Consider the following 11,853-nt stretch of genomic DNA (forward strand, 5'->3'; position numbering starts at 1 on the left):
CGTTGTCAGTGAATCAAACCATTGTCGTGGGTGGTTGGCGGGTGCGCGGCTGGTGTGGTTTGCTTCTTCTTTCCTATCAAACATCTATCGTCTTTATCTCCCCTCCTTCTTTTTTAGGTTTGTTATTATCTTGTAACACCTCTAATCTTCGGCACCTTATGTGTCACAAGTGCCGTAAAACTCGTACTAAAACCATTGCCATAAAGTCACACACCATGAGTTTCAATAATAAACAATGTATATGTTTTAAACTCAAAAAAAAAAAAACATGAGAAAAAAAAACCCGTCGCGAATTGCAAAATTGTGATGATGGCTATGAGTCGTCTTACAAAAGGAGACCAAGTTCACCTTGTTATATACTTTTTTAAACCTGTGAATATCATCAGAGACCTAGCTTTGTTTACGTTGCTAGGTCTCTGGTATAATCTAACGACGCCTCATTTGAATACACTGTAATAAAACTTATCACCGGTGTAAGGATGAGATCAAGATTACAAATAGTTTTTTTCTTCAACATTCTCTTCCTGGTGAGGCTCTCCTATAATTAGCAAAAATATCCTTGAGATTTCAAGGTGCCAAAAGACAAAAGACTGCAGCCTGCAGTTAAGTTTTAAATCTCATTCACAAGCAACAGGGCAGTGTCAAGAATAATAATTAAACTCTTAGCGCCAGTTTTGCTGGTTTCCAGCATTTCTCGGTTGTTTAAACAGGTCAGGTTTAAAAGAATTTACCAAACTATAGCCAAACCTCTCAAATCAGATATGTTTATTGCTTGGATCATTCATTTCTGCTCAGTTTGGAGTTTATTTTAAGTAATAATTAAAGGTTAATCAGGAATGGAACTATGTGGCACTTGGATGACAAAATTGGATGCGTTCTGAAGAAAAAGCCTTCCGTATTCCGAGAGTTAAACCGGGCCGAATCATTGCAGAATTATTTCCCTTTTCATAACTGCGTGAAAAATCTGGGAATCCCGTACAGGACTGCATTCAAAATGGCGGCTCAGGTGTTTTCTCACCTGGTTGCCCTCTTTATATTTGTCGCAGGTGAGCTGTTTGTTTATTTTATACCACGAATTATTTGTCTGTCCATATTCTTTACGTACATGATGACTTAAATACTATCAGATTGAGCATGATGACCCAACCAAAGAGATGTACAAAAACTGAATGTTGTGAAGTCGTCAACACAGGTGAAAGGAATTGGCGGATGTTGACTTCCGCGTTCGTATTTTGAAGGCAAATTGTCATGAAACTTGGGATGTTGTTTATAAGATAGATCTACTTTAACCCCAGCATCTTTTGTTGTTTCATCCGTTAGTGGGTAGCCTAAACGTGCACATTCGAGCTCTGTTTAATCTGTCACGTAGGCTATTGCTCGTTGTTTAAAGTGAGTTGAATTTGTAGGATGTAGGAATGTAGGGTAGGGGGAATGAATTGAATTCTGTGCCATTACGAGGTACCACCATGAAGATGTGTAAGGCCCACAAAAGGCACGGACAGCTCAGTTCGACGTGAGTTAAAACCCTATGTGTGGCATATAGGAATGTTCGGAATAAAAAATACTATTCAATGATAATGACAGCAGAAAAAAGGGGAGAACTTCCGTAACGAGCGACCACTATGAGACAGAGACAGAGCAGAATTGAGGGCTAGGGGTAGGGGTAGATCTAGGGATAGGGTTAGGGTTTGGGTTAGGGTTAGGGTTAGGCCTCTTCTTTATTGTGTTGATGGGGTGGTCGCTCGTTACGGAAGTCCTTCCGAAAAAAGGGTTGAAATGTAAGTGGTAGGCCAAGAAAGAGAAGAAAAAGTGATGTGAAGAAAGGCAGTGGAAGTGACTATCCTCACCAGGGGTGAGAACAGCCTGTGTCTCGCTATTCTCACCCTCCCCCCCTACCTCAACCCATCAAGTGTGTTATACTATACACAGTTAAGTTAACCTATAGCACAGACACACACAGAACAGCACAAAGAATAAATTGTGCAGTCTAGATCTAGATAAGTTTCAGGTTTAGATAAAGTTTTAAATTTAGGCCTGTTCTATTTCTCCGAACGTTCAGGAAAATAAACTTGAACTCTATTTCTCCGAACGGTTTCTGTTCTCGAGATTTGTTGATAAAAAGGGAATGGAGTGGCCCGTGTGTGTGCGTGTGTGTGTGCGTGTGTATGTGTGTGTTAGGTGGGGGAGGGGGGGGCATGGTTTTTTTGGGGGGTTTTTTACATGAAGGATTTTAGTTTTTGCTGGGCGACTTAATGCAAAATCGGTTACTGCCAAGGTCGATTAGTCTTGTTTTCTCGCAGTACCTTTTGGAGGTATTTTCAAATGAAGTATAGTCCGGGAATGTTGCCCCAACCACAACTGAAGTATCTGAATATTCAGACTTTTAAAAATGTCTAGCTCTAGAAATTGAATTCGATGCAAAAAATGCTTCTTCCCAGTCCTCGCAGAATGGCAGAATGAAAGGATGACGCCTTAATCTCGCAAATAACCAAAGAAATCTCGAGATCGGAATCCGTTCGCAGAAATGGAGTTCAGCTTTATTTTACCGAACGTTCGGAGAAATATCCACTGCGTTAAATTTATTGGGCTGGGTGAAGGTCATTTCACACCATGAACAGCAAACATCAGTGGGAAAAAAAAGAAACGAGCTGCACTTATGGTTATATGCAAGAATGAAATGTTAAGAGCAGAATATATTTTTCTTCCTGATACCTACCGGTACTCGTAATTAATGCCTAATTTTAAGAAGACTGTTTGATTTAAAAAACCCAACAAATTATGGTAATGGTAATCAGTTGGTGGCCTGAAGCATGGGGAAACAATAAAGTGCCAAGCAGTCATGAGTCATTTCCCAACCACATGCGGTACAAGCCACCTAGAGCCTAGGCCTAAGGTGATTTTATCGACCTGTGAGAGGTCAGGGGTGAGTCCTCGTCTCATGCCCTCTCCCGCGGTGGGGGTGAAAATATCTGGTCATGAGCTATTCTCACCTGGAGTGAGAATATAGGTGGCCGAGCAATATATTACAGCCACCCTGAGTGGCGTTGCATCAAAACACAGGAGACAGTCAGCTGCTGTGAGCGCCGCGGTGGGCTGAATTGGTTAAATGGGAAGGACGTCCGTAACCAGCGACCACCCCAACATACACAATAGATTTCGACTAATAGAAGAGACCTAACCCTGACCCAACCCCTACCCCAAACCCTACCCCTACTCCAAACCCTAACCTTCTATTCTACACTGTTTTATAGTGGTTTCTCGTTATGGAAATCCTTCCGTTAATTGACCCCTGATTTGTGCCATAAAACTTACTGAAACTAATATAAAAAATTTTAAGCAGTAAATTACATTTGACTTGAAATTTTTTTTTGTCCAGGTGCCCAGGCATGGCGCTGTGCAAAGTATGAACACTACTTCAGCCAACAGCCAGATTACATCGACTGCTTCTGGGACTGTTGTGGAAACTCGTTCAACCGACACTGTTGTGCTCCGTAAGTAAAGCGAGACCAGTTTTTTTGCTCATCGAAAAACCTGGGTCAGACTTGCATAAAATTCGATTTATTTTCTTGAATTCTGTTTCCTACAGGTGATTTGTGACCCATTTTAAATGACGTGAAAATACAAAATTTGTGCCTATTTTCTTTACTGATCGTTGAGGGTTCGTGTTAAATGTAAATATTTTTAAATACTTAATAAAATGTAGGTATTTTTACACCCCCACCGACACAATTTAGATTATTTAGCATACGGGCATCCGACCCTGCCAGTAAGGGCCAACCCAGGCTGAAAGGGATACAGCATCCCAGCTGAAAGATCCGAGATACTCAATAAAAATTTCTCGCCACTCTGGAATTGAACTTGGGTTTCCTGCATGTGACAGTGAAGGACCTAACCACTACACCACAGATGCTGATAAATTTAGCATATCTTTTATTATTTGATAAATTATATAAACTAACTTAACCTATAAATTTGACATCCCGGTATCTCTACTCTGTGGGTGTTTGGCGGGTGCTCTGGTGTGGTTTGCTTCTTTCCTATCAAACATCTATCGTCTTTATCTCCCCTTTTTCTTTTTTTGTGTTTGTTACTCTCTTGTAAAACCTCTTATCTTCGGCACTTATATGACCTTATTGTGTTGCAAGTGCCGTAAATTTCTTACTAAAACTAAAACTCTTTGTCCGTTGAGTTAAAATCCGAGATTTTGTCGGCATGTCTCGTATTTTTTCCTCCTCAGAATGGGCATCATCGTGGGATGTTGCATCGTGGGAGCTGTAATTGGGGCCGCCCTGGTGGTGGTCATGGCCTGCTGGTGGCATCGGCGCCGAGCGCGCTACACCAAAGGACCCAGGCTGTTCCACAACCGACGTCACTCCCACTACCCCGTGGCCCCGTCGTCTGTCACTAGACCAGGTACGTTGTGTGAGAGAAGAGAAGTCTTGAGTGTTGTCAAGATTCTGCCTTAAAGTTTTGTTTTACCATCTCGGAACCTCAGTGTTTTCTTGTCGTATCTCCATTTTTAATAACAGTGAAAACAGTTTATAATAAAGAGTGAGCTTAAGAAGAAGTCACTTTTTAACTGTTAAAAAAAAATGGAGATACGACAGGAAAGCCCTGAGGTTGGGGTCTGTGAAGGGTGTCATAAGGTTTATTTTCTCAACCTGTGTGAGGTGGTGTTGTGGGTGCTTTAGTGTGGTTTGCTCCTTCTTTCCTATCAAATATCTTTCTTCTTTTTTGTGTTTGTTACTGTACTGTCTTGTAACACATCTTATCTTCGGCACTTACTTTATAATATGACCTTATTGTGTTGCAGGTGCTGTAAAAGTCTTACTAAACTCCTACTAAAACTAAAACTACAGGATGGCTTTGAGGGTGGGGGAGGAGTTTAGAGTTGTGAATGGAGTTTAGCGATCTGAAATTTTGACAGTAGTAGCTGAAATCAGTGATATTTTGAAAAGAAGTACCCTAAAGTGTGACTACTTTAAAATGTGCAAATAGCATTTTTCTACATGCAGCTTTTCCTGTTCCAGATTGCTATTTCTTTGAAGATTATGGTGTGTGAGGGAGAGAGTGAGAGAGATAGTTGACGTATATTATAATTTGCAAAACCTGAGTATTTATAGTTCGTTCAATATTTCACGTTTGTTGAGCAAATGGCTTTTCTTTTTTTTTTTTATCTTCTCTTTGGAGTATATTATATAAGAAATTTGATTTGTAAATGGTAAATTACTCTATTCAGCTACTTCTTTCAGGTTAAGGGTATTTTATTTTTCACTCTGTCGCCAATTAACCTGTATAGCCCTGGTCATGTACATTTCCCTTATAATGTATTCTCGTTCTCCCAGCCCAGTCGGGTATTTTTACTGCATTCCATTCAATTGTCTATCAAAAATATTCTATGTGTTATCTACTAAAACTTCAAACAAAAGCACTAAAAATTTAAAAAAATTTTTTTTTTGATGTCTGCAAAAATCTGCAGACAATAGTATTGGTACGGCCAGAGGGGAGCGAGGACTAAAAATAGCCTGATGCTGTAAGGGTTTACTGATGTGACCTGAACATAAAACTTTCTTTTTTTTTTCATTTTTCAGCACCTTTCATGGGACCAGACCAAGGCTTCAAACAACCTGGGTACAGGCCCCCACAGGGCGGATATGGACCTCCTCCAGGCCAAGGATACGGACCGCCACCAGGCCAAGGGTACGGACCGCCACCAGACAGAGGGTACGGACCTCCCCCGCCAGATTCCCGCAGCGAGAAGCCGCCAATCGACGAGTACTACGACGAGAAGCCACCAATGGGAAGAGGTTACGGCCCGCCTCCCAACAGAGGACCTCCCCCAAACAGAGGACCTCCCCCCAACAGAGGACCTCCCCCCAACAGAGGACCTCCCCCCAACAGAGGACCCCCTCCTCGCAGAGACGACATGTCTTCCGCTGACGACTACTCAGACACGGAGTACAGGGGGAGGGGCCCCCCGCAGAGACAGGGACCCCGCCCTTCTGGCCCCCCTGGCCCTGTCCCTCCTCCGTCACGGCCTGTGAAACCTCCCCCTAAAGAGTTCCTTGACTTGTAGTTGTAGCTTCAGGCTTACTACTTGTTGTAAAACCGTAAGTTTCCTCTAACGTTGGTGGTCGTAATATAATGAAAAAACGGTTGTGTTGCAAGTTACGTAAAACTCTCGCTAAAACTAAATTAAGATGAAAAGCAGTTGTTTGATTTCAGTTTTGGGGAAATTACTTTATTTGACTTGATCTTCACTAATCCCCTTCAATGCTATTTTGACATTTCGGGTACTTAATGGAGGAATTGCACAATTTACCACATCTTGTTGTACGAGAGAATGCAAACTGCATCATATTATAAGAGTATATAAGTATCATTGTAATAACCAAAGAAAAAAAATGTGCTGTTATCGGAGGGGAGGTAGCATTTACTCGAGTTTTGATTTAGTTTATTTTCCAGCGTTGTTTGCTTTATTGTCATATTTTTAAAATATTGTTCTGGAAAAAGTAAAAGTCTATTTAAAAAGAGACAAACTAAAATCGACAATTTTAAGAATGGAGGGGTTTGTTTGGTGTCTAAAGTATAAAAAGTAAGTTTTGTGGAGTAGAATCTTATTTGTCTGTGACCTGTGAAAGGAAGAAATAGAGTTGTCCAATTTGGTGTATAATTAGTTGTGTCCTAAAAAATTCTGCTTACTTGATAGACAAAGACAGAAAAAAATGTTTCTTGATGTCAAATGAGATGTTGTGAACTGGGTTTGAGAATGAGCATTGTCTTTTTAAGTGACTTTTTAAAATGAGAAATTACGCAACATATTTTAACTTGTAAGGGAGTCAGTTATGAAGTTTTTCAAGTCAATATCACTGTAAAGTCTTGGGTGATTTTTTTTTTTTTTAGTTTTGTAAACAAATTTGCAAATTTGAGTTGTATAGACAGATCTTCTTCACAGGGTTTTAGTGCCATTGACGATGCTAGTGCAGGTACTTGTAAGTAATTTTGTCCTCTTAACACTTTGCTGCATTATCTCGCCGATTAGCGATTTTTACCACTCAGTTTCTTTGGATTTTCCCCAAAATTTGATGGCAAAGTGTTAAAGTTAATGGCTGTACACAGCATATCCTTGAACTTGCATATTTTATTTAATGGACTGGTAACAATTTTGGCAGAACTGAAGAGATCCGTCTGAGGTTGTCACCCGGCAGATCTTCTCCTCGCTTGTTGCAGTTTCTGTACATAGTCCTGTGACCTCTTTGCCTGTTTTATCATTCCATTTAAGCTGAATCGTTTACTTTTACCCACTTTCATTCCCATTTCGTTCCACAAACAGGTTTTTGACCATGGGCTGTATATATGATATCATTTTGAGTAGATTATGTTTGCATTGTATGTTAAGTATGGCTGCAGTATGCTTGGTACATTTTTTGAAGTTTTTTTTCTTTTCAAGTTTCTCATGTGTACAAAGTGTAACCTTCTCTTTTCTCATGTTTGTCGTTTGAGAGTGTGACCAGTTGCATAGGATGCATGCATTCTGTGACGTATTTTTTTGTTTTTTGTTTTCTTAAAAATAAACTCCATTTTTACATTCCTATAAATCTATTCCTAAGCTTAAACTTAAACCTGTTGCATGCGAAAACATTCCACCTTTTTTAAAGAGGACCCAATTTCATCTGGTACGAATTGTGTCCCGTGAGTAAAAAAAATTATTTTTTTGCGCTAAGGTCGTTTTGTGATCTTCCATCTTTTTTAAAGAATGTAAATTAAATGTTTAAAAATACAGGCAGCTGTCATCAGATTTTTTTCCGATCTGGTTAGTGACCACTATGGGTACATGATTGTGTATATATATGTTTGCAACATGTACGAGCGTATGAATGCACTTGTTTCGCTTTTTGGCTCAGAACAAATAAAGCATGTTTTGCTTCACTGATTAAAAAGAAAAATGCTTTAAAATAAAGCTGTAAATGGGAAAAATGTTCAGTCAAAAGTTTTTTCTTGCATTTGAAGATCAGGCAAAAATAAGGAGGATTATAAGATTAGATGGATAGGTGGACAGGACATGACTTGGAAAACGTTTTACTTTTACACTATACAAAAATGATATCAATCTGATTTTTGATGTTTGCAAGCCTTTCACAACTCTAATACATGAAAAAATCCCTAATAATACCCATCTCCAACACAAGTGAGAACCGTGGGTGGGTTAGTGGGTGCTCTGGTGAGGCTTGCTCTTTCTTTCCTATCAAACATCTCTATCGTCCTAATATCTCCTCCTTTTCTTTGTGTGTTGCTCTGTAGTCACACCTCTTATTTTCAGCACTTTGATGACATATTTGTGTTGAAAGTGCCTTAAAACTCTTACTAAAAACTTAAATGAGAACAAGGATAAGACAGCGAAACAAAACAAAAAACAATCATGTTCTTTGATACCTCGCTCATGGGAAATAGTATCAGTATCGTTGTTGTCACTGGTTCTATGATGTCATGTACCTGTATTTTTTATACGCTAGTGTCACACATTGACAGATAAGACAATGAATAAAATACAATGTCAAATTGAGTTGTTGTTGTTGTTGTTGATATTGGTGTTATTGTTGACATCAGTCCTATAGTTGTGAGTGGTTGGCGGGTGCTCTGGTGTGGTTTGCTCCTTCTTTCTGAACTATCAAAAACTATTGTAATTGTCCTTTTCTCTCCTCCTCATTTTTTGGTGTTTGTTACTCTCTTGTAACACCTCTAATCTTCAGCACTTATGACTTTATTGTGTTGCAAGTGCCATAAATCTAAGTTCTACAGTTAATGAGCTTTCAGCCTCAGACCCGATGCAAAATAGTGCTACCTTCTACTACTGTTTCAGCGCAAATGTTGAACTGTTCTGTATCAAGTGTTGTGTGTGGGTGGCTGGTGGATGCTCTGATGCAGTAAGCTCCTCCTTTCCTTTCAAACAACAATCTACCTTATCTCCCCTCCTCCTTTTATTTGTATGTTACTGGGATGTTGTACCTCTGTATCCCCAACTAAGGCTGAGAAGAGGTACAACATTCCTGCAGAAAGACCGAGATACTTAATGAAAACCTTGTGTGCGAGGGCGAAGCACCTAACGGCTAAACTCTATCAAACCATTACGAAAAAGGATTTGACGATATTTTTTTGCAATATGCGCTGGGTAAAAGTAAAAGAGGGCTGCGCCCATTGCGACAGGGTGTCACAGAGATACGGATACGGACACTCTATCCGCTGTACGTAATGTTTGGTTTCAGGACGTATCAGTTTGCATACTGATGACTAGTTCAAATGTTCACAGCGTATGGTAAAAAACAAAACAAAAGTCAAAGGAAAAACAAATCAATACCAATAAGGTTTGATTATTTATATATATATATGATATATATATATATATATATATATATATATATATATATATATAAATATATATATATATATATATAAATATATATATATATTGTGTGTGTAATGTAAAAAAGATTATATTGAAATTATTTTTATACGTTTTTTATTACATATGCTTGGCTTCTGGATGTGCCAGTGTGCATACTGTTACATGTATACTGATGACGAGTTCTAAATGTTCACCGCAGTAAAATAATACAGAACAAAACAAACCCAAGGATAGGACTGGGAGGGAGTAGTCAGAAGTTATATAATAATAAATATATGTGATACGTTGAGCATCTGGTGGGTGTGCAAATTTAAATATTGGTGACTAGTTCAAATGTTCACTGGGGTAAAAAAAAAAGAAAAAAGAAAGGGGTGGGCAGGCGAGGGTGGTGGGGGGGAGGTGGGAGTCAGTAGCTGTATTCATTCGGTAGGCTACTAACTGTCCAGTAACACTGCGGCGGGAGAACACACACACCTGTGACCGGAGGAGTACCTGGTGCCTGGGAGCAGAAAGTCAAGGTTTTTTTTTTTCTTCTGTTATTCTGTTGTTTTTTTTATTAATAAAAAGTGAGGTAATAATAAATGTATAATCACTTATTACAAGAAAGTGTTGTTTTTTTTTAATGAGTTATTCGAATGTTAACTTAACCCAACGGACAGGTTTTATAAAATTGAATATAAAGATTGAGGAAAATTTTTTTTTTTATTTGTTTATTTACTTATTTAGTATCTATTAATTAATTAATTTATTTATTCACTTGTTCATTTATTTACTTCACTTTCATCATCATCATCGTTAACATCACCAGGACAGACGGAACCCGTTCACTACCTACAAGCATAAAGAGCTGACACAAGAAGAATGAATTGTTAGGAGAATTCGAGTACCAGAGCACTTCCAATTCCAAGCCTGTTGAGAGTTTGGTGCCATAGATCATTCTTACTAATCTTACTTTACCTTTTAAAGATTAATTCTCTTTTTAAAAATGTAACCTGTTGAGCCTGTTGAGAGTCTATTTTCATTGGTTATTCTTACTTTATTTTAAAAATGTTCTTTTTTAATGTGGCCTGTTGAGAGTCCGTTTCCATTGATCTCTTTGTAATGTAGGTGTTTTTACATCCCCATCGACACAATGTAGATCAATCGGGAGACGAGCTTCTGACCTCTGCTGAGAAGGATACATGTACAACATCCCATCAGAAAGACCGAGATTCTCGATAAAAATGTATCCCCACTCCGGAATCGAACTTAGGTCTCCTTTAACGTTATCTGTAAGCTGCAAAAACACCACAAAACATTGAGTTTGAATGTCGATACCATGATCAATACACGTACCACTATAAATTATAAAGACGAGGTGTATTCTCTTTGTTAAGTCGCTGTTCCCTGGTCCTCGACAGAAGAGTACATGTAATAACTTTACGCTTTAATTCAAATCTAAAATTCTAATTGTTCTTTTAGTATCGATTTTTGCTGAGGGAACAAGATGCAAGTCAAGTATAATGTATAGGTTACACTTTGTAGTTTACCAGAACAAACAAGCTGATGGTTGGAGTAAACCCGCTACTGGTAGGTCATATTTCTTTTTATTTCTTTAACCGTGTTTTACTTCTGCCTGTCTCCTTTTTTACATTATATAATGAAGGTCTCTTGATATGTGTCTACGAGCATGTGTACGTGAGTGTTTGTGCGTACTTTTGTATGTCATTTGTGCATAACATGTGTAAGGAACGGAAAGGGGAAGTTTGGTAGCCCTACACCGTTAAAATGGACATTCGTACACATGGGCACACCCGCTCCCACATACACACTAGGAATCCTTTCTCTTTTTCATTCATCCAAACTAAATGTACCTTTCTCCCTTTCCCTCAACCTCACCCCAACCATGCCCCCCCCCCAAACCACCACCCATCTCTCCCCTTCACTGCACCATTCTCAAACAGATCTCTGGGATGCCGTTTTCCTGTCTTTTCCCTGTTATTTCCATTATTTTTTTAAAAAGAAATTATTCTGAGCGTTTATTTTTTGTATTGCCCGAGCCCCATATTAACTGTGTCTAGCTACTATCTTTTTGTTCGCTAATGCAACTTCGTAAATTTTCAGGGGTTTTTTTTTCACATCTCAGTGGCATTCCCGAAAACCATAATGGCGACGTCAAAGGTCAAGTTGTATTACTTTGACTTCCGGGGTCGAGGAGAACTGATCCGATTGGTTCTTGCAGCCGGGGGTAAAGAGTTCGAGGACGTGAGGATTCCGAACCCTTTCCAGACAGACCTGAGGAGCTGGTTCAGAGGCTTCAAACTGAGTGTGTATATGTGTGTTGTGTGTGTTTTTGTCTTTGTGTGTGTGTATGTGTGTGTGTTTGTTTGAGTGTCTGTATGTGTTTGTGAGTGTATTTTATTAGCTTTTAAATATATACACGTATATTATGATACAGTCGTACCTGATCT

General features: G+C 39.0%; 2 protein-coding genes across 3 annotated transcripts in view; both read left to right on the forward strand.

The window, feature by feature from the left end:
- The first annotated feature begins 949 nt into the window (after window positions 1-949).
- On the forward strand, window positions 950-6,802 carry LOC101858633 (basic salivary proline-rich protein 2). Of its 2 annotated transcripts, XM_035970256.1 has the most exons (5): window positions 950-1,046; window positions 3,377-3,491; window positions 4,238-4,413; window positions 5,592-5,831; window positions 5,868-6,802. In XM_035970256.1, the coding sequence occupies exons 1-5, from the start codon at window positions 995-997 to the stop codon at window positions 6,074-6,076; spliced, it is 792 nt and encodes a 263-aa protein (XP_035826149.1). In that variant the 5' UTR covers window positions 950-994; the 3' UTR covers window positions 6,077-6,802. The 2 variants fall into 2 exon arrangements, with proteins under 2 accessions (XP_035826149.1, XP_005100361.1); XM_005100304.3 differs by having other exon boundaries at window positions 5,592-6,802.
- Window positions 6,803-11,307: 4,505 nt separating this feature from the next.
- LOC106012015 (probable glutathione S-transferase 7) overlaps window positions 11,308-11,853 on the forward strand; it is a gene marked incomplete in the record, with an annotated part of 3,709 nt that continues 3,163 nt past the window's right edge. Inside the window, 1 exon segment of the mRNA XM_013083592.2 lies at window positions 11,308-11,708. Within this exon segment, the coding sequence (XP_012939046.1) occupies window positions 11,549-11,708 (160 nt within the window).

This window comes from Aplysia californica, unplaced genomic scaffold (assembly GCF_000002075.1).
Source record: "Aplysia californica isolate F4 #8 unplaced genomic scaffold, AplCal3.0 scaffold00243, whole genome shotgun sequence".
NCBI lineage: Eukaryota > Metazoa > Mollusca > Gastropoda > Aplysiida > Aplysiidae > Aplysia > Aplysia californica.